The sequence below is a fragment of the Carcharodon carcharias genome, chromosome 1 (genome assembly GCF_017639515.1).
Source record: "Carcharodon carcharias isolate sCarCar2 chromosome 1, sCarCar2.pri, whole genome shotgun sequence".
Lineage (NCBI taxonomy): Eukaryota > Metazoa > Chordata > Chondrichthyes > Lamniformes > Lamnidae > Carcharodon > Carcharodon carcharias.
Genome location: NC_054467.1, coordinates 100,345,347 through 100,370,247, shown reverse-complemented (window position 1 = coordinate 100,370,247; position 24,901 = coordinate 100,345,347). Strand labels below are relative to the sequence as shown.

At 43.1% G+C, this 24,901-nt stretch overlaps 1 protein-coding gene across 5 annotated transcripts in view; it reads left to right on the top strand.

Annotated features, from left to right (window-relative positions):
• The first annotated feature begins 1,326 nt into the window (after positions 1 to 1,326).
• prkg2 (protein kinase cGMP-dependent 2) overlaps positions 1,327 to 24,901 on the top strand; it is a 128,624-nt gene continuing 105,049 nt past the window's right edge. For 2 of the 5 annotated variants that reach the window (XM_041189086.1, XM_041189062.1), the window contains exons 1-3: positions 1,327 to 1,477; positions 13,215 to 13,763; positions 21,392 to 21,558. In XM_041189086.1, coding sequence (XP_041045020.1) covers positions 13,228 to 13,763; positions 21,392 to 21,558 — 703 coding nt within the window. In that variant the 5' untranslated portion in view covers positions 1,327 to 1,477; positions 13,215 to 13,227. Of the gene's footprint in view, positions 1,502 to 13,214; positions 13,764 to 21,391; positions 21,559 to 24,901 lie in introns of those variants that run through there. The other 3 variants (XM_041189078.1, XM_041189070.1, XM_041189093.1) reach the window with 3 other exon arrangements.

The window sequence follows — 24,901 nt, the reverse complement described above, 5'->3', positions numbered from 1 at the left end:
CTTGGCTGGAGAATGTTTATACAATGCAAAGGGTGTTACATCCCAGGAGTTTAGCCTTTTTTCCATTTTTAAACTGTTCAGAAAGTTCCAGAACTGCCATCATGTAGTCAGCTGTGGCCATTTGATTAGTCCAGCCATTTGTCCATTTTAAAAAAATTAATAAGTTTATAAAGTAGCCAGGATGATATAGACATATTTTTTCCTCCCTGTTTTCTGATCATGACAATAGAATAAAGACTATCAGGTCACAGGTTGGATGTCTGCTGTGGTATTTTTTTATTCATTCATGGGGTGTGGGCTTTGCTGGCTGGGCCAGCATTTATTGCCCATCCGTAGTTGCCCTTGAGAAGGTGGTGGTGAGCTGCCTTCTTGAACCACTGCAGTAGGCAGCTAAAGTAAGCTGGAACAATGGTGGGGAAATCCCGAATGGCTTCATTATTCCTGGGAGAAAATCTTTTGAAATGAGTAAACATTACATGAGTAAAGATCAGGACTGGGCGACCACATTAGAGAAAAAAAAATCGCCAACACATTGTCTAAAGCCACTCATGAAGAATAGCCACTTGGCTATAAGTAATGAAGAGTGCAAGAATCACTGGGAGTAATTTTCTGACTATGTTGTGGGGAGCCTTGGTCACTCAACGCACAGATCGAAAAACCATTGCTTGTGATTCCCCACAGTCGGTATGGGGAAATTATTCCCAGTGTTTACAGAGGAGGAGTGGCTGGAAATAGAATTTTTTTTTAAATCTTCCAATAATAATATGGCAAAATGTCATTTTTACAGGGCTGCAACGATATGGGAGCTTCAGGAAACATGACTACTATGAGGGGAAACTGCAGCAAAGATATGTAATCCAACCTTCACCAACCGTCACTGATCTTCACCGAGCAGCACCCCCAGTTTCCCGATAGGAGCCGTGCTCAGGCTCATAGACTGTTCATCATCAACCACCTCAACTCATAAAACAAGAGTTCTGTCGTTAATGCGGCGTCTTATAGAATAGCATTGGAAAACTTTAACAAAGCAGGAAACGCAAGGGCCATAATATGACGAAGTTGCTTGCAGATTTTGGAGTACCCGCGCGCAAGCGAAATTAAACAACCGCCTTATTTCTTATCGTATTTAAGATCTGGAACCAATCTATGAACTGTTCCTACTAGAAGCGGATTCAGAGGTCCGGTTGGTTAGAACGGCTCGGATGCAGCCTTTCATTACGATGGGTCAGCCCTGGCACTTGTATTGCCGCCAACAAGTGTCGCCAGAGCGCGCTTAACTGATTACAGCTCTGTCCGATCGCAGAATCGCTGCGTGTTTACGGTGGGGCGTTCCGCTTGCCACAGGACTGGAGTTCCGAGCTTTGACTCTGCAGGCACTCCCACCCCACAAACAGGAGCACTGCAATTCGCACTCTGTGCTGCTGGAGCTATGCCTCTATTGTAGAGCACTCGGGATAAAGAAAACGCATCTGTACGGGTAAGAAACACTTGCCACTGCAGGGTAAGGTACACAGCTCTTTAACTCCCTTCGGCTACAGTACATTCTTAGGTTGTCACCTTGATGCAAAGTACAATTTCCCTACAGGCTGAAATATTGAATTAGATATTGTCCTTTAAGGTAGACCCTTCCACATGGGATAAGATGCCATTCTCCTGTAAGACTTTCGCAAGATGCACTTCTTTAAGATACATTCTTCATTAACGGATAATAAACACTAAATCTGCATTCCGAATGTATAAGGTAAAAAACGCACGCTCTTAATGGAAATGCAAAGTTCTTCTGTAAAAGATAGTGGTATGAGAGAAGAAAGTATCCACTTTTGTATGAATGAAGGAATACTGTTCTGGAAGAATGAATTATTTTCTACGAGCAGATATTGTGGCAAATACTGTGGCAAATATTATTCAAAATGGGATTGAATAAATATTTGAGAAGAAGATAAAAACATGAACGTTTCTGCAAAAGGAGCGTGGAAATAGGATTAGTGGACAGCTTCAGTTGCTGAGCTTGCACCAGCAGAGGTGAAATTTGTCAACTATTCTGTTTCTGTACTGACATTTATTTGATTCTGTGCAGTATAAGTTTGTGAATAAAAATTGTTGCATATGGGTTAAAGTATACTTTCCTGTAAGAGGCAACGATGTGGCATACACGCTTTGTTAGGAGAAAATGCACTAATCCCTAAAACAAACTCTTGCAAAGATCTGATCCCAATCTTGTAAATGGGATACATCAGTAAATGTTATTCTTATGAAGAGTGTTTTGGGTGGTCTGTTACATGTTTCTTTTGTAATTTTTTTTGGTGATATTTGGCTATGATTACATCAGGTTCCAGCAGTTAGTTTTGTTAGGCATTTTGGTAAGATTTGTCAAGTTGAGACATCATTGTATTTTAAAGTGTTCTTTGGCAAGTCCTGTCTATTATCTGCTGCAATTGTACAAACCCATTCATATCTTAGAAAAAAGGTTTGAATTTATTGCAGTGAATATGAAAGATGGTATAGTTTATGTTTTGCAAAAATCCAACTTTTTAATTTACAGCATGAATTTGTTTATCTGAACATTTTTTGTTTGGTTGTCCTTTTTCAATCACCAGATCTGTTATGAAAGGACAGAAATACATTAAGTATAGTTTTAAAGTGACAGGAGCTAAGAAAGCAAAGAAGGCTATGGGATTTTTTTTGGAATTATGTTCTTGGAATCTTCTAGCTTTGATTTGAAAATGTAATTAATTTATGCCATGGGACAAGTAAGTGTTGTATACTGAAAAATACACAAAGTTCATGTATTGGACCATATTCTATCCTGAATGTGTTACTTCTTGTTGGGATACGATTCTGGGAGTGAGGTTTTTCCTGTGGTATTTCAACCAAGGAGTCATCGGCTGCAACAATCTTTTGGTGTTACTAATGCTGTTTTGTGCATGCATACTCTATAAGTGCAAGTTGCATCAGATGTCATTTTGGTGAGGGCATGCATGCAGGGAGTGTTGGCTGGAAGTATGCAGGGCAGGCAGATTATGATGTCAATCAGCATGGTGCTGATTTGGTGCTAGCACTTCCAATTTGGAGCTTAAATTTCCAGCCAACTTCATCTTTTACTTAAACTTGCACAGCTGAATGCTCAGCAGCATTACTTAAATAGATCATTAATTCCTTTTAACTTAGTTGCCAAATGATTTTTGTTAGCCATTATTATGGTTGTAGAAGTGTTTTGTGATTTCTAAAGTTCTTTAAAGTTGCTAAAGTCTGCAGGGAGTGGTAAGGCACTTCAAGGATTCAGCACAAACCACTTGCTAGAAAATGGCATGCATTTCCCTTGGATTGCAGTATAACAGGGAGAACAAGTGAAGAGGGCACTCAGTAAAGCATATATCTCCAACACGCTGCATTAATTCAGCACTAGTACAATTACGCAGCACTTCCTTGAAGCTTTCCCTGCCTGGCTGGTGCTCTGTAACTGCAAAGCTGTAAAAATAAATATTTTTATGAAGCGCTTCCACCTCACTGAAGAGGCTTCAGGCTAATTCACATCCAACAAGCTGCTCTGAAAACTCTGCTCACTTTTTGACAACTGTGACAAATTCCATTGCAGCAGCTGAGACAATCCAGAACATTCTAAAACAATCAACAGCTTTCTAATCATGTAAACATTGTATAAAAAAGTAAATTTACCCTATCTCCCAATGTTAATGGATCCTTTAAAAAAAGCTCCATTGGTTTTTGAGATACAGTAAAGTCCTGCTGTTCACAGGGGTTCCGGTCCCACAAAATCTCACAAAGGGTGAAATTGCAAATGGTGAAAATACTTTCTAATGGGATTGAATTAGGTAGGTACCAGCCATGCCAAATTGAACATTTTTAAAGGAAAATAGGCAATGGAAACTTTTTTTGAGTAAATTCAAGACAATTTTACTGCAGATATTGTTTGGCAATGCACGAAAACAAGAACAATATAAAACTTGTCAATTAGAGAATAATACAAATTGCAATACATTACTGTACAGTCCAGGTACCACACTTTATTCAAGAGTGGAGGTAGAGAGAATGGGTGACATGGCTGATATAGGCATTGACCTGGATGAGAAGAGTGATGTTATTGTTGATGGCTTAGCCTTTTGTTTTTCAATTTTGTAAAGTTCTCTGTCAGGAGTAATCGCCTGTTTCAATTAATCTACAAAAGGCGATGCTTCTTTCCATGCTTGCATCTGATCTGTCGCCTGTTTTTTCAAATCTTCGGCTGATCGTATGAGATCTGCCATCATCTTGGTTGTGTAGGGAACCTTTTAGGCTCTTCTTCCTACTGCCATTCCTGCTCCTGTTTGGGCTTATTTAATCTCATCAGTTCAACCAATTCTTCCATAGAGAGTTCCTCTTGAAGAGATTGAAGCAGCTCATCCACCAGCTGTGGTGATGTCTTTAATTCCCTCCCCTCCAACTTGTCTTGCCTAGTCAACAATCCTGGCCACTTCAGTATCCACATTGGAGAACACTGTGAAATCATTCACAATCACAGGCCAAACTTTTTTCCAGCAGGCATTTATGGTTGAAGCTCTAACTGCATCTCATGAGTCCTTAATTATGCCTACTGCTAAGAGGATCTTGAATTCCTTCCTGCAATCACGGACTGTGGTTGAAGGATCTGCTTCCAGAAGATGAAGGATGTGGCTGAAACTTCGTCGGGTGTCGTAAGCCTTGAATGAGGCAATGACCCGCCGGTCCATTGGTTGGATAAGTGAGGTCATATTTGGGGATAAAAACAAAACGTTAACATCTGGATGGTTCTTGGTGAGAGAGTGTGGGTGCCCAGGTCTACTATCAAGGAATAGTAGGTCTTTGAAAGACAGATTCTTTTCCCTCAGATAAATTCAGACCGCTGGCTGAAAGCAATTGACAAACTAGTCTTCAAATACAGCTGCTGCGACCCAGGCATTGCTGTTAGCCTTCCAAAAGACTGGCAGATGAGATTTATTTTTCCCTTTGAAAGCTCGCAGGTTTTCTGACCTATAAACCAGAGTTGGTTTACATTTAAAGCCAGCCACATTGGCACATAGCAGAAGTGTCAGCTTGTCTTTTGTTGTTTTGAACCCAGGAGCTGTCTTTTCTTCTTTCAAAATGTTGGTCCTACTTGGCATCTTCTTCTAGAATAGGCCAGTCTCGTCTTCATTGAAGACCTGCTCTGCCTGGTAGCCTCTCTCCTCAATGTATTCCTGCAGCATCTTGGGAAACTCTCCTGCAGCTGCATGGTCACGTATCTCTGGGAAGTTAATTAAAATGCGAATGACCTTCCCAAGTGCAGATTGACTACACCACCACCCCACCATTTTAATGAAGGAGATTTAAAATGACAATGGCCACCTGCCTGGCTGGCCACATGAAGATGGAATGTCAAATATAAAGACATTTCAGGAGGCTAATCATAGCTGGAAAGTTGATGGGCTATTATTCATTCGCCATTGTGTGTCAGTTACATCTGCCATAATCCCATTTTGTGGACAATCGAATACATTGATCTGTCATCATATGACTGAAACTGGCTGGAGATAGCCAATACATTATCAATCCACCTGAGCAGCCCAGCAGATCAGTCTGCGATACGAAGTTGAGAGGAAAGTCATCTCTCGCTCAGCACAAGGGAGGACCATGCCTCAAAAGTCACCATAGGTAAAGAATTGGGGCTAATTCATTTTATCTGCAAGATAAAATACTTCTTAGAACCATAGAAAAGTTGTGTTGCAGAAAGAGGCTATTCAGCCCCTTATGTCTATGTCGGCCAAAAAGAGAAAAAAGAAACTAGCCGCTTATTTTCTAGCATCTGGTCCGTCGCCTTGGGAATACCACCATCTGGAAGTTTCCCTCCAAGTCATTCACCATCCTGACTTGGAAATATATCGCCGTTCCTTCACTGCCGCTGAGTCAAAATCCTGGAACTCCTTTTCTAACAGCACTGTGGGTGTAACTACACCACATGACATGCAGCAGTTCAAGAGGCAGCTCACCACCACCTTCACAAGGGCAACCAGGGATGGGCAATAAATGCTGGCCCAGCCTGCGAAGCCCACATTCTGTGAATTAATAAAAATACAGTTACAGCACTTCAGATGTGGATCCAGATATCTTTTAAATGAGTTGAGCATTTCAGCCTCAACCACCAACTTAAGCAGTGAATTTCAGACACCCACCACCCTCTGGATGAAAAGGTTTTTCCTCATGTCCCCTCTAATCCTTCTACCAATCACCTTAAATCTATGGCCCCTGTTAAATGACCCCTCAGCTAGGGGAAACAGGTCTTTCCTGTCTACCCTTTCTAGGCCCCTCATAATTTTGTACACCTCAATTAGATCACCCCTTAGCCTCCTCTGTTCTAAGGAAAACAAGCCTAGCCTATCTCCACTAACAACAACAATTTTCAAGCCCTGGCAACATTCATGTAAGTCTCCTCTGTACTCTCGCTAGAGCAATTTTGTCCTTCCTGTGTTATGGTGACCAGAACTGTACACAAAATTCCAGCTGTGGCCTAACCAGTGTTTTAAACAGTTCCATAATTACTCATTGCTTTTGTATTCATTACCTTATCCAATAAAGGAAAGCAGTCTATATGCTTTCTTGACCACCTGGTCCATCTGTCCTGCTACCTTCAAGGACCTGTGGACATGCACTCTAAGGTCTCTCACTTCCTCAACCCTTCTCAATAATTCCCCATTTAGTGAGCATTCCCTTGCTTTGTTTGCCCTCTCCATATGCATTACATCATACTTTTTCGAATTGAATTCCATTTGCCACTTCTCTGCCCACTCAACCAAAGCATTGATCTCATTCTGGAGTCGACAGCTATCCTCTTCATTGTCATCTACATGGCCATTTTTTGTGTCAACTGCAAATTTCCCAATCATGCCTCCCCATTTAAGTGTAAATCATTAATATATACGGCAAAAGCAAGGGCCCCAACACTGAGCCCTGTGGAACACCACTAAAAACCGTTTTCCATTCGCAAAAGCATCCATCAACCATTACCCTTTGTTTTCTGTCACTGAGCCAATTTTGGATCCAACCTGCCACCTTCTCCTGTAGCCCCATGAGATCTTACTTTACTGACCAGTCTGTCATGTGGGACCTTGTCAAATGCCTGCTTGAGATCCATGTAGACAACATCCACAGCGCTACCCTCATCAATCCTCTTTGTTACTTCCTCAAAAAATTCTATTAAGTTAACAAGACACAATCTTCCCCTAAGAAAACCATGCTGACTATCTCTGATCAATCTGTGCCTTTCTAAGTGACAATTTATCCTATCTCTGAGAATTGATTCCAATAATTTGCCCACGACCAAAGTCAGACTGACCGGCCTATAAATTTCTGGCTTATCGCTCGCACACTTTTTAAATAATGGTACAATGTTCGCAGAACTCCAATCTTCTGGGACCTTGCCTGTATCTAGTCAGGATGGGAAAATGACCCTCAAAGCATCGTCTATTTCTTCCCTGGCTTTGTTCAATAGCCTGGGGTACAATCCATCTGGCCCTGGTGATTTATCTACCTTCAAGGACGCCAGTCCCTCCAGTTCTTCCTCTCTCACTATGCTTATTGTATCTAATATTCCCACTTCTCCTCTTTAACTAGAATGTCTGCATCATCCCTCTCCTTAGTGAGGACAGAGACAAAATATTAATTGAGAACCCTGCCCACATCTTCTGTATCAACCCACCATAACCATGTATGTCTCTGATAGACCCCACCTTTCCCTTAGTTATTCCCTTGCTCTTAATGTGCTGGTAAAACATTTTAGCATTTCCTTTGATCCTACCTGCCAATATTTTTTTGTATCCTCTCTTTGCTTTCCTAATTTCCATTTTTACTTCAACCCTGTAGTTTCTATACTCCTCCAGGCTTTCTACGGTATTATGTCTTTTGTGACTGCCATGAGCTTTCTTTTTCTGCTTTATCTTACCCTGTATGCTTCCGGATAACCGAGCTCTAGATTTGGCAGTACTGCCCTTTTTTTGTGGGGACATGTCTATGCTGTGCCAGTAGAAACTTGCTTTTGAATTCTTCCCAATGAGTTGATACAGGGCCGTAACCTCCAACTAGCATCGGAAAGTGCTGGCCCGTAGAAATCAGAAGAAAGAAACGCACACTTCCCTGGTCTTGTAAATTGTGTTGCCACTTCTGTTCACTGGAGCTGCTTGGGGCCTGCATCAAAAGAATCCTTGCAGGTCCCAGTGAAGTCAGCTGGGAGGTGAGAAAAGGGGGGAAATCATCCCACATCTCTCCCTGTCCATAACAAGTGAGCTTTGCATATTGTGGCTGGAATTTTACAAGGCCTGAAAGAGCAGGGTAGGAGGCAGTGGGTGGAGAGCAAACTCAAGAGGGGGTGCACTTGCATGGAAACCCCACACAGTGATACCGCTTCGGAATCTTCTGAGTGGCAGGAAAGATGGAGGACAGACTTGCTAGTATGGCACAGTGAGACATCAATGGAACCTGCTTAGAAGGTAATTAATCTGAATTTCCATGCAAATGAATGAAATTTTACAGGCAGGAGTCATGGCCACAGTGCTGCCTCTGGCAGCCAGCCATTTTGAAAAGTTACGTTGGCTTGAAGGAGAAGAGTGGGGAGGGGAAGTATTGCTGGCTGGGGGTGGAAAGCTTCTAACAATGGGAGCTGCAATGGGTGGTGGGCATGCAAGGCTGACATAACCAATGGCAGAAGAGGGGGGTCTTCTGCAAGGGATGCAGAGGGGCAGTGGCAAGTGTTCAAAAGGGATAAGCAAAGGAAAGGTTCTGAGAGATAGCCTGCCAGCCAAAGAAGGGGCTGTCCATGGGAGGCAGCAACCTGATATAGCTCAAACTATCTGCAGATGTCTGAGCGGCAGTGTCAGGGCAAACTACAGCTGTCAAGGGAGGCTATCACCAACTTATGCATCAAGCTGCAGTAGAGCTGAGACCCATGGGGTTTGGTGGACACTCAATGCCAGTGGCCCTGAAGATCACAACAACTCTCAACTTTTACACATCCAGATCTTTTCAGGAATCCAGTGGGGGCATGTCCAGGGTCTCCTAGGCTGTGGCTCACCACTGCATCAAGTAGGTGACCAAAATCCTGTTCAAGAAGCCGGTGCACTATCGGAGATAACCCGAACAGTCAGAGGAAGAGGGCCCTTGGGTTTGGGGCTATTGCTGGATTCCCCTCAGGTGCACGGCATCATTAACTGCACACACGTAGCCATCAAGGCTCCCACAGACCAGCCAGCAGCCTTCTTCAACAGGAAGGGCTATCAATGTCCAACGATGTCAACCACTGAAAGTAGATTTTTCAAGTTTTTGTCCAGTTTCCAGGAAGCAGCCACGACATCTCTATGCTTTAGCAGTCCAAGGTGTTGTAATATTTTCAGCCCACAGCCCATGTGCCTAAAGGAATGGATGGGATGGACTCTGGGGGCAAGGGCTACCCATTGAAGCCATAGCTGCTCACGCCTGTGATGAGCCCTTACACTGCAGCAGTGAAGAGGTACAAAATCTGTCAGGACTCCACCCGAACAAACATTGAGCAAGCCATCGGGCCACTGAAGATGAGATTCAGGTGCCTAGACCAGTGGAGCCCTTCACTTTGCCCCAGCAAGAGCCTCTAGTGTTGTGGTGGCATCCTATGCTCTAGCCATGCACAGGGTGGAGGCCTTGAATAATGAGGACAACATTGATTTCCACTCCTTCTCCAATGAGGAGGATATGGAGGAAGCTGCTAAACAGGTGGCACAGGATGAGGAACCCCTTTCACCAGACGTAAGAAGAAATGAGAGACGAGCAAGGGAGGCTTGGGACAATCTCATACGTATCCATTTTGTGTGACTCTGATCCCTTTTCAACATGAATTCTATAAAAACTTACCTTAATGTGGACTGGCTGTTACCTCATTCATCTCGAGTCCATCACCCAGCACCAAGGTTCGCCATGTGCACTGTCATAGCTGAGGAGCTGACCAAATGTAGCCTGCCCCAGCACTAGCAGCCCACTGAGGAAGCAAGGGGGTTTCTGGTATCTGACAAGGCAATGAGGAATGCATGGACAACTAACTACAGTAAATGTGACTTTTATTGAGTGGTACCATTGTATCAAGGCTTAACATGAAAAGTTTAAACACTCGTGAAGCACAAGTACATCTAGTATTCTAATTGCTTTTATTAATGTTTTTACATGTGCTCATATGAGATGCAACCCCTCCACTTACAGCATAGGTAGAGGAAGGCTGTTGTTCAAGCAGCCCCGTGGCTTGGAATGACCTTGGCAGCCACACTTTGTCTGCTTGAGGCCTGGAGGGCCCTGGTACGCTGATGCCCTTGTGCAAAGGTTTAGGAGTATCTTCTGCTGTCACAGCTGCTGGAGCTGGTATCACTGACAGAGGGGCTGAGGAGCCACTGTCCACATTCGGAGCGCCTCACAATCAATTTTAATAACACTAATACTAACACCCTCAGTGTTGTCCTGGTTGAGATCAGAACAGGAAGAATCTGAAATCTTTTTGACCAATAAGCTTAACAGTACTCTAAATGTTGCTTTTATCCACTGGGATCTGGAAAAGTCAGGAATTGCCTTTAAATGAAAACAGAAAGTGCTGGAGAAACACAACAGGTCTGGCAGCATCTGTGGAGGGCGAAACAGCACAAATGTTTTGAGTCAAATTTGACTCTTTTTCTCCTGACAAAGAGTCATATTCAACTTGAAAAGTTAACTCTGGCTCTCTCTCCACAGATGTCGCCAGACCTGCTGAGTTTTTCCACCATTTTCTGTTTTTATTTCAGATTTCCAGCATCTGCAGTTTTTTGCTTTTATTACTGCCTTTCAATGTCTGGGAACAGTAGGTACTAAACTCATTTTAAGGGTGAGGACTATGGTTATAAATCACTTGATCTTTGCTTTTTTGGTTTGTGATGTATTCTGAATCCAGACGCGTTGACCCACAATTCTTTGTGGAAGAATTTGTAAGGAAATGGTGAACCAGGTTGGCCTTAAACCTAATATTTCACACCGCTATTGATTTCTCTTTGTATTGTTGAAAGTTTTACCTGTAGACTTTGTTTGTTCGGATGGAGAGTATTGAAAGTAGGGACCTCTAAAATTTTGAACAGAAACTGAGTCAACAGCAAAGGTCAGTTTCGACATAAAGTGATCACCTGCCGAGTGAGGGAAGTTATTTACAGACGTGCTATTGCATACTCACTTTTATGTTTCAGGGAGCTGCAGCTCCTGCTGAGCATTATGGGAGAAAGATTATTTCATGTTGTGCCACTTCAAGCAGTGATACATAGATTTATGTACATTCCCCAGTCCTGGTAGCACTGTGGGCTGCTACCTGTGCAACCTGCCTGGGTTTCTCCATTGATATCTTTGGAAAAAACAACATGGGCTACACAGATCGTGGACTGTGGCAGTGTCTACCCCTAGGGAGTCAGCGTAGCACTGTAAGGTGAACAGTTCTTTCCCCTCTTTTTTTTGATTGAGGTTTCTGTAGATTAAGGAAATTCAGTTGGCACTGAATGATGCAATCTCAAAAGTCAGCTTATATTTAGAGGTTTCATTTGTTGGAATAGCAATTACATGTAACAATAACAAAATTATTAGTAGGATAACAAAGGGAAATATACCAGTTGTTACAAAATAGTAAGGCAAAGAAGGAGGCCTCTCTGTCCATTGAGTCTGCGCTGCCCAATGGCTGCATGATCCCTTAGAAGCAGGCCGGCAGATGACTTGCCCCACAGGGACAGCTCTTCTGTGGACACAAAGGCGGCTACTGCATTAAAGTTTTGCTTCACTTGATTCTTGCAAGCCAGCCAATTGAAATATACCAGATCAGGCATTTAGCTGTTTGACAGATGCACCAAGCAATCGCCAGAGGCTTGTTTGCAAGAGAGAAATCTTACAACTTCCCCATGAAAATGGGATGTCAATTTATAGGGGTATAGGTCTTTCCTGGCCAGCAAGGCTCGCGGGAGTGTGAAGCAGCTTTGTTACACCCATGTACTGACTGCACAGACTGTTCAACACACTCCCAATCTTCTGATAAACACAGTGCCCTCCTGCTCTGTTCTCTGGGGCAACCCTCTTGCACCTGCCTCATGCAGCATCACATCCACTTTACAAGCAATAAGGAGGGAATTGGGTGCTGCACTACACCATCGTTTTTCTTCTCGGTGATTTTCAATTAACTTTTGCTTGGCACATCTTTACCCACACAGCTGTCTTCACAAAGACTGACAAATATTACAGATCTATCTTGGACCATTATAACAATATTTGTCGACATTTGTAGCCACTTACCTACCATTCAGGAGCCATATCCCTTTAAATTTGAGTTGCTGGCCTGATTGTCTCTGCCTGTCCTCTTACACTTGATGGTACGACAAAGCCAACACTGTGCGAGGAGCTTATGCTAATTATTCGGATGATTGAACCCTACTAGACTATGTAGATTCAGCTCTGTGTGCTCTTAGTTGGCTTTGCACTGATTTTGCTGAAGACTAAAATTGAGGCTCAGGAGTCAATTTGAAGGAGCTTTTCAGTAATATCTACCCATTATTGATCACCGTGTCCATAACCAAAAAAGAGGTAGCAAAATCAAAGATGCTATAAGCTGAAATACGTAACAATCAGATTTTTCCATGCAAAATTGCTTAAAAAGTACTCACTGACTCACTGGGACTTGTTGAGATTTTGACTGATGAACTGATTGTGGAAGAAGTAGGGAACTGGTAAAAGCAAAGAACAGAATAGTAGCTACTCTTTTATGAGGTCCACATATATGAGGTGACTTAAGCTGGGGCACTAAGCTAGTATTTTGTAAATGGTTCTGAAGCATAGAATTTCTATCAATAACTAAATAATATGAAATCACAACTGTCCCTTTAGCATGTTAGCAGATCAATTTTCTTTGAGTGAAGCTGGGCAATCAATGCATTTCTCAATTCTTGTGCCATCACGAAAAATAGAGAAGTGGTTTATGTTATGCAATTTCAGGTCAGTTTGTGTACTCAATGGAAATGGTTGATGCTTTGTGATAAAGCCACATGCATTAAGTTACAATCAACTGACTTATTACCATGTCAAGGGCAAACCAATAAGATCGATATGAGTCATTTATTGTCCTCTCTACATGTACTGGTTCAGGCATTGAGATTGCACTGATTTAAAGCTCATGAGACTTTTTGTGTGTGTGTTTGCAGATCCCCAGGCACAATGGGAAATGGCTTAGTGAAATCCAAGCAACCAAGAGAGATGGAGAGCGACGTAGTGAATGTTTCTTTCAACAGGAACAACTCAGAGCTTTGGAGAGACTCTGGGACCAGTGCAAATGTTAAAGCCACAGCAGAAATCCTGCAAAACAGATTACTGGAACTTGAACTGGAGAATAAAAGCAAAGATGACCGATTGCATGAGAAGGACTGCAGGATACAAGAGCTGGAAAGCCAGGTTATAAGGCAGACCCGGACGATTGCTGAAATCACGATGGACTTACAAGCCAAATGCATTCAGCTGAACAAACTACAAGATGTAGTTAAAACTCAGTGTGGAGCCCCTCTTCAGTTGTCACCATCACCGCTTAGATCTGCTAACAGAATTATGAATCAGTGCGCTGGTTTGTTCAAAGAAATTGAGAACAGAAGGCGAGGTGCTAAGGAGGGTGTTTCTGCAGAACCTAGTACTAGGACGTATGATTCCAACAAACTGCCAGAGTTCTCTTTGGAAAGAACCAGGGTTCGAAAAGATTCAGGGTAATGACCCGCCTTTCACAGTTGCTTTGCATTACTTTTTTCAATGTGACAAGCGCATATCAAAGTCATGAAGTCTTTTTGTTTATTAATATTTTGATCATACCACATATGTGTAAACAGGTGATTATAGAAGAATCAGTATCACAGAGTGATTGAGAAGCACCCAACTACCCCTCCCTCAACCCGGACCAGACCTGACTACCACCTCACCCCAACCCCGCCATCAAGAAAAAGTGTATGTGATAATTGGACAGCTTTCTGTCTGGTTAGCGTCAGACACAGTGGTTCCAATGCTGATCAGGAGATATGGGCCAATGATTGTGACATTAATAGCAAAACTGTTTGAAATTATTCACTGCATTAGAGTTACCACATGCACAAATTGAGCATTTATGCTAAGAAACCTTTCATAATAAGAGCCAAAAAAACCTTGTGTGCTGCTTGTGCATCGTAAAAAAGTATACTCCCTGTGTTATTATTTGTGTGTAAATCAGGTTTAATATTTTGGGATAGATTTCCTTCTTTAAACTTGGAGATAAATATTCCCCTGAGTGGCATGTATAGAGAGAAATTGATTAGGGAGGAGTGAACACCCGCAACACAGCCTGCTGGATTTTCTGCCCATTTAAATTATTTACAGTCAAGCACAACAAAGGAAAATGTATCCCTGTTCTTCAAAAAGTGCATGTGACCTAAAGGGACAGATGGATAAGGCCTTGCCTTAGCTTCATGAATGACAGCTTGTGTGACCTTAGCCACTATCCCTCCTGTTTGTGTATTCATTCTTAGGATGTGGGTTTCACTGGCAATGACAGCATTAATTTATTGCCCATCCAAATTGCCCTGGGAAAGTTGTGGTGGTCCACCCTCTTGAACTGTTGCATTCTGTGTGACTTTGTAGCAGTTTTACACAACTGCACTGATTTCTAGGCCAACTCAGAAGTTCTTGTTGGCATTGGACTGGGGTCACATATAGGCCAGACCAAGGAAAGATCACAGTTGTGTTTTTACATCAATATGAGAGATTCATGGTCACTTTTTTACTGATTGCAGCTTTTTATTGAAATGTTTTTTAAACTGAATTAAAATTCTCAACCTGCCATAGTCGGGTTTGAACTCAAATTTTCTGGATTATTAGTCCTGTAGCATTACCACTGCAGCACCCTACGTACCCTTATCCTCCTCAAACCTCTTGCAGTAATTGTTCATACTGTACTCCTCCAGTATCTCTCTGATGTGCAACAAGGATTGCCTATATATAACTGCAGTAATATCTATCTGAGCATATCTCTGGTCCTTGATTCACTTCTTTGAACTGTCATATCAGGAGGGCCTCCAAAAGATTATACTTGGCCTCTTTTTCCTGATCCACGTGCTACCTCTTGGTGACAGTATCTGCAGGCATGTAGTATGGTATGCTGATGATATCCAGTGCTAACTCTGCACCATTTCAGTCAATCGTACAGCAGTAACAGGCTATCTATCCAAAATCAAGGACCTGAAATTGTGCAGCCCAGATTCCCATTTGGAGATTTACTAGGCTGTTGACCCCACCCCCAACTGCAGGGTCAAGGTAGTTTACATACATGGAGCTAGTGGCCCACACCTTGGAGATGGAACAAGCACCTATCCCGTTATGTGCTGCTTTGGGTCAGAGACACAAAGCAATGCACTGCCATAGTGAGGGGATAATCCCAAGTTTGAGGGTTGAAGCAGAAAAAGAACTTAATTTGAAATATAGGGTAGCATTTGCTTTGTAACTCTGGAGGCTTTAAGAGGCCCACAAGGGAACACATGTCTGCACTCAGCAGGGGGACGCTAGGTAGAATTCCCAGAATAGCCCTGGAACACTTTCCAGACATCATCATTCCCAGATTCATAGAACTAAAGTCATGGATTTTTATGCTGATCACAAACTTTGTGCCTCTAAACATTGACTCCATTTCCGTCCCTGACCTCTCACTCCAGTTTAAAAAGCTTCTTTGCAACTTTGGCATCCTGTTCAACCTCATTGGCAGGGCCCAGGCCAGGATTGTGATCTGAGCCCCAAAAGGAGGAATGTCAAAAAGCCATTTAAATAAAGTGATAAAAGCAAAATACTTCAGCTGCTAGAAATCTGAAGTACAAATAGATAGTACTGGAAAATATTCAGCTGGGCCCTTGTTAATGCTCCCTTGTGACTGACCATTGAAAACAATAGGGTGAGATTTTATCTCTGACTCCTGCATGCGCTGGGAGTGTTAAGAACATAATTTAACCCTAATCTTAATATCTGATTCAGTAGCATTACTGCCGGTATGTTCTGAACCTGTCATCGGCTGTGCACATGTTGTGCTGCATCCATTTGACAAAAAACAATTTCCAGGTAGTAGGTATAAAAAAATGCTATTGCAAAATGTTAACATTCGGTTAAGCATTTTTTGACTTTAAACAGTATCTCCAAATGTATTCAGGAATTATGAAATAATTTAGGCCCTCAATATGTGTTGCAGTTTATTAAGCAGCAGATTTTCATAATCTCTGATTATTGAGGGTAATGTTTACCTAATTTAATTACATCCTTGTTCATTCATTTATTATTGTGAGATTCTATTCTGATAAATACATATTAAATCGAGGACAAAGGGCATTTGGGAACCGCTGAAAATCCCATATTATTTCAATTTTGAGTGCTTTTTTAATTGTTCCTTTTTATTTATTATCAGTACAGGGATATGTATAAATTAACCTAATAAAATGGTCAAGGAACAATGCCTACGTGACGTTAGCATATGACTATGAAGAGCAATCTAGCCCTAACAGATGGTAGCCTAGACTGTGACATCAGCCCACGCTAAGGACATAGATTTCCAGACTGCTAATACTTTTATCAATATTCTGCTAGACAGGATGCAAATAACAATAGATATAACACAAATGTTCCATGCTCTTAAAATATATGAAGTACCAGGCCTGGTCATTTAAAAAGTGGTTAATATAGCTCCGTTACAAAAAGGTGAAACAAGAGGAAAGGAGGGGGAGGGGAGAGAAAATTGGCTTTAAAAAAAACAAGAAGAACAAGAGAGAGTCCAAGAAACTACAAATTAGTACGTTTAATATTATTTGTAGGGAATAGTTTTGTGAGATATAGTGGGTGAGCATTTGTAAAAGTATAACTTAATGTGCAAAATGCTGAAGATGTGCAGCAGGCCAATGAGTAAAAGTGAAGACCGTTTAACATTTCAGGGGAGACACATCATCCTAATCACCAATATAATCTTGTTGGTGTAGAATATGCTACTGTTTAGCATTCCAATTTTGGTTAAACATTTTTAATTTTAGTCACTGGCAGAAAGCATTTTCAATGATTTATGGGGAAATTATAAATGAGCACCTTGTGACTATAAAGTGTGACTTGACAAGGAAGGTGTGTTATCTCTGGTATGGAAAATCTGTCAGAACACTAGCTAGTGCAGTCACAACCAAGGCCTATGGAAATTGGGTATTTTTATGGTGGTATTTTCAATAACAAATGGATTACATATGACTTTTCAATGAAATGGGCCATGTATGTACTGAATTTAATACATAATCTGTACCCATTTTAAAACCATGTATTCAGTCTTTAGTTTTATATACTTTGATTTTCAAAGTCAAATTTATTTGAATATTTGAGTTTCTATACAGTATAGGCTGAAGAGTTGGGTGATATAAAATTGAAGCACTACTTTGTCAGTACTGGTAGAAGGGTATAATTGTCCCATGACTTCAACAGTTTCTATAAATGTGAATATAATAATTGAAATGGACAAAAGTTGACACAATCATATTGGAAAAAATAATGCGAAGTGTGTGCAGATGTGGGTTTTAAATATATTACTAGTTGATCTCTCACAGAGTCACACACAGTTTTGCAGAATATCATAGAATTGTTAGAGCACAGAAGGTGGCCATTTGGCCAGTCATGTCTACGCTTGCTCTCTGTAGGAGAAATTTACCGATTGTCACGCTCTGCACATTTCTCCTTTTCAGTTTCCCCTTGTATGCGTTGATTGAATCTGCCTCCTTGAAACTGACAGGCAGTGAATTCCAGGTCCTAACAATCTGCAGCATGAATAAGCTTTTCCCCACATCGCCATTGCTTCTTTTGCCATTTACCTTAAAACTGTGTCCTGTTGTTCTTGATCCTTCTATCGATGGAATCATTTTTTCCCAATCTACTCTGCCCAGACCCATCATGATTTTGAATACTTCTATCAAATTTCCTCTTAACCTTCCCTTCACCAAGGAAAACAGTCCCAACTTCTCCAATCTATCTATATAACTGAAGTTTCTTATCCCTGGGTCAATTCTCGTGAATCTTTTCTGTACTCTCTCTAACACATCCACATCTTTCCTAAAGCGTGGAACCCCGAACTGGACGCAATATTCCAGTTCACATAATTTCCTTGCTTTTATACTCAATAGGAAAAATTTTCCTGTTGGCGAGCAGGGGCGAGGTATGCTCGCTGACACGTAAAACGACGCACGGTGATGTCGGGCAGGCGTCCTTACGTCACCACGCCTCATTTAGATTTTCAGTTCAGTGGGCACACCGACCAAATTGTCAAAGGCCTATTAAGGCCATTTAAAACCTAATTAATTCAATTTAATGAGATGCCCGTCCAATCTTAAGGTTGGTGGCAGGCGAAGAGCCCAGGCGGCCTTCGCATTTTTCATGAAACCATATTCACGGGCGGGATGAGGTTTCATGAAATGTTTTAAAATCTAATAAAAATTTATACATTTATTCTTTGACATGTCCCAGCTCATGTGATAGTGTCACATGAGGGCACATGTTTTAAAAGTGTTAAAAACATTTATTTCAAACTCTAGCACTGAAACAAATCTCCCTGAGGGACCTCTGTGCCTCAGGGAGATCTCTGCGCTCTTTCACGTGCATGCGCGAAAGAACACAGGGAAGGTCTCAGGGAATCCGCCCCACCAGCCCGCACAGGGAGCGCTCAGCGTTTCCAGGCGAGTGTCACGCTGGGCAGGCCTTAATTTGCCCGCTCACGTAAAATGGCGGCACGTCCCCGATCGGAGGCATCGATCGCATTCGCGCCTGCTCGCTCCCGCACAACCCCCCCGATGGGGGGAAATTCCTGGCCAATGTCCCTATTAATAAAGCCTAGGATGCTGTTCGCTTTATTAAGCACTATCTCAACCTGTCCTGCCAACTACGATGATTTCTGCACATATTCACCCATCCCCTTTAGAATTGTACCCTTTACTTCACATGGTCTCTATATTCTTCCCACTAAAATGGATCACTTCACACTTCTCGGCATTAAATTTCATCTGCTATTGTTCTACCCATTCCACCAACCTGTCTGTGTCCTTTTGAAGTTCTACAGTATCCTCCTCACAGGTTACAATGCCTCCAAGTTTGGTATCATCCGCAAATTTTGAAATTGTGCCCTGTACACCAAGGTTTAGGTCATTAATATATTTCAGAAAGAGCAAGGGCCCCAATACCAATCCCTGGGGAACTCTACTACACACATTTCTCCAGCACAAAAAACATTCATTAACCATTACTTTCTGTTTCCTGTGACACAGGTTCTTCTCTCTCTCTCTGCCCTGCATTGGTCTGTCTCTTTCTCTTTTCTTCTGCTTCTCAACTAAATTTTTGTTTCCCCTTCTATCCTCTTCTGTTTCTTTCTGTCTGTGTTTTTTCCTTTTGAGTGAATGTGGTTGGGGGACATGGCATATGCCAGGGGGAGGAAATATCAGCTGCTGCAGTCTGCATTGATTGGGGGTTATGAGGAAAATGTACTCAGCACCATCCTTCATGTCCCCTCCCAGTAACTCGCTCTCTCACCAAACCCCAACTCTTATTGTATGTCCCTACTCATTCCTGTTCTAACCACACCCCTCACTCAATTCCCCAAGGGCAGATGGCAAGATGCCAAAGACCCCTTACCCTCAAACGGTTTCTACCAACCTTTCTATTGGATTAGCTTCTAATAAATCACATTAGAATGAAGAATGAGACTGACAGCCTGGCTTTCTCTCTATTTGTATATTTCCTTTCTTGCTAATACATAGGGCTGGATTTTCATTCACTGGTCCTGATCCTGCCATTGGGGTGAAAGATGGGTTGGGAAACCAGAAATGCCAGCCACTGGATCCCAAGGGAAATTTTGGAGGAGGCGGTCTATTATGAGGCTGCATCCAGGACCCATCCAATTTAGGATGGCATGCAGGCTCCACAGATCTCCCTGCTCCTCCATTTGCACAGCTATTTTCCAATGTGGCCTCCTTATTCTTCCCACCAAAATCTACCACCTCACACTATATTGAAATTCATTGACCAATTATGCAAGTTTATTAAAGTTTTCCTGTATTTTATTGCTACCCTCTGGTGTATAAACTATACACCCAATTTGGAGTCATATCTGCAAAATTTGAAACTGTGCTTCTGATTGCCAGTCCAAATGGCTTACATATGTGTGAATGTATCATTCTCCCTTAATTATTAGCATTATAAATTAAAATCTGTCTCATAGATGTAAATCAAAGGCTGTTAACTTTTCTACCAAATACAGGTGAGGTAATCAGTGGCAAAAGTCAACCAATGTGTTTCTGATAATTGTATAATGTCAGAAGAAAGAAACACACATTCTCCCCTCACTTCCCTCTCCCTCTCTCCATCTGTCTCTTACTTTCTCACATTTATAGAACACTAAGTGAAGGCTACAATATGGGTGGAACCAGAACATTGTCGTTATTCTCTCTCGCTCACGCACAGACCCATGTAATACAAACAAGTTCTCGATTTCACCTAATAAAATTTCCAAAATTTGAGGTCCAGCTTTTGTGGGAGGAAAGGGAGATAAGAATTGGTGAGAGGGAGAGGGACAAGGCTGCCCAGGGAGTGAGCAGGAGCCAGGGAGCCAGGAGAGGGGTGAAGCTGTTTCGGGGGATTAGGAAAGGTGAAAAGGCACACGACACCTGGGGAGAGGACAAAGCGGAGGTTTGAAAAGGGTTGGGGAGACTTTGAGGAAGGTATTTATTTTGGTAAGTGGCAGAGTTTGCTTAAATTGTTTATGACCCGTGCGTTTGATTATTCTACTTGCATCTTTTTTTAAAAAAAGTCTTTATTTTTAATAAGAGAGAGTTAAGCACATAATTAAAGCAGGTGATGATCTCAGACTATGGAAAAAAGGCAGGCCCAGTGCTTACTTATCAGGACACAATCTAATTCTGAGGGGACAGTGGGGAGACTGAAAAGAAACATTTCATATTTACATATGTAAGAGTTCTAAAGCCTGTTTTAGGTGGCTGCCTGGGATGCCTGAAAAATGGCGTAATGCAATGTCAGGTCAGATGTCTTTTAGATATCTTTAGGGCACAGGACATTGGTCCTTGAAGGTGACCCTCATTTTGCCCATTTTAGATCCATATTGAATATGCGATATGAATGGGTTGATGTTGTTGTTGAAGTAATGATGACAGCTGATGCAACTGCTTACCTGCTGCCTTCAGCCTCTGAGCTCCATGTTTAACTTAAATGATAGTTTGTTTTTTGGATAAAAATAATAGGATAAGTTATGTTCAGTAAAGGACACTTTCTGATGTAATAGGCTGTATTGTTTCCATGACAGAGTGAAGAAGCTTATAACAGAGGCCCTCAACAAGAATCAGTTTCTGAAGCGACTGGAGACGCAGCATGTCAGAGACATGGTGGAGTGTATGTATGAGAAAAACTATCAACACGGTGACTATATTATTAAGCAAGGGGAACCAGGCAACCATCTTTTTGTGTTGGCAGGTACTCTCCATTTTGGAATTTTGTAAAATTTTTGAATTTACTCTTGAAGTTACAGTGGGGGAGGAATTGCTCTAGTCATTGTACATTGTAACATCATATGGGGGCAGACTTTGGGCACCCAATCAGCAGAGCATCCGTTAGTCCCAGAGAGAGTCCATTTTGAAAGGCAGGACTTGTTAATGCTCATTCGGCAAGCTGCAGGTAAAAATGAGCACTCTGAATAGGCTGCTGACACGTAGCCACCGAATTATCAACCTGCTCAGTCAGCCACCAAGCAAGAAGAAGGTAGGCCTGTGGAGCTGGGACAGGTGGGGTATGGGGATGTTGCCTGTTCTCAAGAAAAGTGAGCTAGAGGGGAAAACTAGTGTGGCAGTGTCCAAGGCTGGTTTGTGGGGTCTGGGAAAGTACCCCTGTTCCTCGTAGACCTACAAAATCAGTACATCTTACCTTTGAGCTCCTTCATCTGCACATGCCTCACCCAGTGCTTTCCTAAAATGCTAATTGGAGTCTTGAGTGCGTCATAGGATCATGATTTGCACATTAAAGAATTGACCACTTGCCTCAGGCAGGTAGACCCATGGGAGTATTAGACATTCACAGTGACAGCAGGCCCAGGCAGTGAGCCACTTCCTGTCATTTTTGCTGCACTGCTGTCCCATTTCTGCAAGGCAGGAGCAAGGAAAACCTCCCCTAAATATCTGAGGCTCTCATCTGGTTGGTGCTCCTAGCAAAATTATAAGCAAGTCTCTTTACTGCACATGGTGAATAGAGTTATTATTCCACAGTATCTGTTTTCAACAAGCTAAAATTTAACAATCATGTAAAATTAAAGTCAGGAGTATCCGGGTGAAGAACTTATGAGCTCTTTTTCTGTTGAAAATTTATAAAATCTAAAAAAAAGACTTGCATTTATATAATGCCTTTCGCAGGATGCCTCCAAAATGCTTTACAATGAATGAAGTAGCTTTTGTTGCAATATAGCCACTGTGGTAATATAGCAAACCTGATAGTCATTTGTAAACAGCAAACTCTCATAAACAGAAATGAAATAAGTGCCGATATCATCTGTTTTTGTATGTTGGTTGCAGGATAATTATTGACTAGGACAATAGGAGAACTCCCCCTGCTCTTCTGCATGATAGTGTCCTGGTATCTTTTATATCCACCTGGGAGAGCAGATAAGATCTTAGTTTAATACCTCATCTGAAAGACAAAGGGACAGAATCATCCGGCCCCCATTGGCGGTGGGTGTCATGGCGGGTGGGGGGGTGGGCACAATTCGGTGTTAGGGGCAGAAATTGGTTTCCCGCAGGTGTGCAAGCGCAGCGGGATCATCCAGTTGAGTCCGCCATGGTGGAACACGAATCCTGCTGGAGACTGGCATGAACACAATATCCCGGTAATGGGATGCAAAGTAAGGCCCGACTGGAATCATTCCCCCAGTTCATTATTATCATTACACTGGCAGGAAAACATGCCAGCCCAAAACAGGTCTGGACAAGAGTGGCGTGCAGAAGTCGGGACTTAACGTTAGGGCCTTGCTCAGATCACAGGCATCCGAGGAGAAAAAAATGTTGGAGCCCAACAACCAGGCCCTGGAGGAATATGTGCATCACGTGCTGGGTGGGTCTAATGGGCATGGCTCCTCATGATGCAGCTCATGGAAGGTGGGAGGTCTCAGTTGATGTCTCAGGCCTGCTTCAGAACATCACGGACTTGGCCATGGATGATCATTTGTGGGGGGGGGAGTTCAGAGAGGAAGGTCCGGCTGTGAGTGGGAGAGGAAGGTGTACCAGAGGGGTGTGGTTAAGAGAGGAATGCTGTCAGGGGGTGGGGGTGGATGGGGGGGTGAGGTTGGGAGGGGGGAGGAAGGAGTATGGGGGAGGAGGGTGTAACAGAGAGAACGCAGCAAGTGAGGAGGTGCTTGTAAGGGGAGAGGAAATTGTAAGGGAGAGAGTTCGGAGAGGGAAAGGTGTCCGGGGGAGGGGGGAGTTTGGAGGGGAGAACGTGTCTGGGGGGATGGAGGGAGTTTGTAGGGGAGAAGATGTCCGAGGGGAGGAGGGAGTAAGGATGGAAGAGGGAGCAAGGGGGTGAACGTGCAGGGGAGGGGCCTGTGGAGTTGATGACTGCCTCCTGGGGCGCAAACTGAGGGTGAGTGTGGTAGGAGGGAATGGTGAGTATGAGAGGGCGCAGAGGGAGCCGGTAGGATAGGAGGGTGAGGGTGGATGGTGGGCACTCGAAGGCAGACATGGACTCTGGGAAGAAGGAGATTGGCGAAGTCAATGTGGATGGGGTTGGGATTCTCGGGAAGGTAGGGAACATGCATGTTCACCTGGGCATCCTGGAACAACAAGGGTTCAGGTTGGTAGGTGATGGTGGGGAGGTGGAGTATGATGCCAGGGAGATCAACAGTGATGGGGGAAAGGACATGGGTGACTAGGGGAGGGGAAAGGATGGGGGAGCTGACAATATACTTGACCACGAACATGGTTGTCGAATTTGAAAGTGAGCGGTGCCTTGTGTTAGACAGGCATAGGTACTACATGGGAGTGTGATCAGTGGGTGGGCGGAGATGCAGGTCAGCTCAGATAGACAACTGAAAGAGAGCCCCAGCAGGCAGCATTGAAAATACTCTGGACAGTGAGATGAGTTGTGATGGACAAAGGCTCCATTAGCGCGGGAAAATGCTTGCACGAGGCTCTGAAAAGCCCTGCCCGACACACACACACACACTCAATCCTCCAGAATCATTAGTGGTCTGGCTGTGTGCAGCTGAACTGCTAGTTCAGTGGTGGGGGTGGGGGGGTGGGGGGGGGCGAGGTGGTGATGCAGTGGGATGACTCACAGAGTCTGTCAATGAAGCTGAAAGACACCATTACACATTATTTAGTGAAAGTGAATATATTTTCAGATTATAAAGTGACCAAATGTATTCACTTGTGCAACCACTTGCGATCAGAATTTCTTAACTTCTCTAGGTCTACCATTTCTTCTAGGTGCTGCCCTGACATCCGCAGCAGGGGTGGAGATAGCTTGGGCTTGTTACCTCTGGTGACTTCAATCTGCGTCCCCTGGAGAGCCGAGGCCTTGAGGGCCCTGCCTTGCTTTAGCTGTCCTCCTTTGGGCCAGCTGCTCCTTTTGTGGTGACAGAGTCACCACAACTCACAGGCAAAGGAGACTTGGAGGGAGAGGACAGATCCTGAAATTCCTGAGTGGATGACCAGGCATGTCCAGCTGCCGCTCCTCCTCTCTTAGGTGCCTTAGGGCCCCAGCCTGACTCCTTGAGGGGAAGGAGCACCTGGGAGGAACGTTGAGGCGCCCCGCTTCCCTCTCGTGTTGCCAC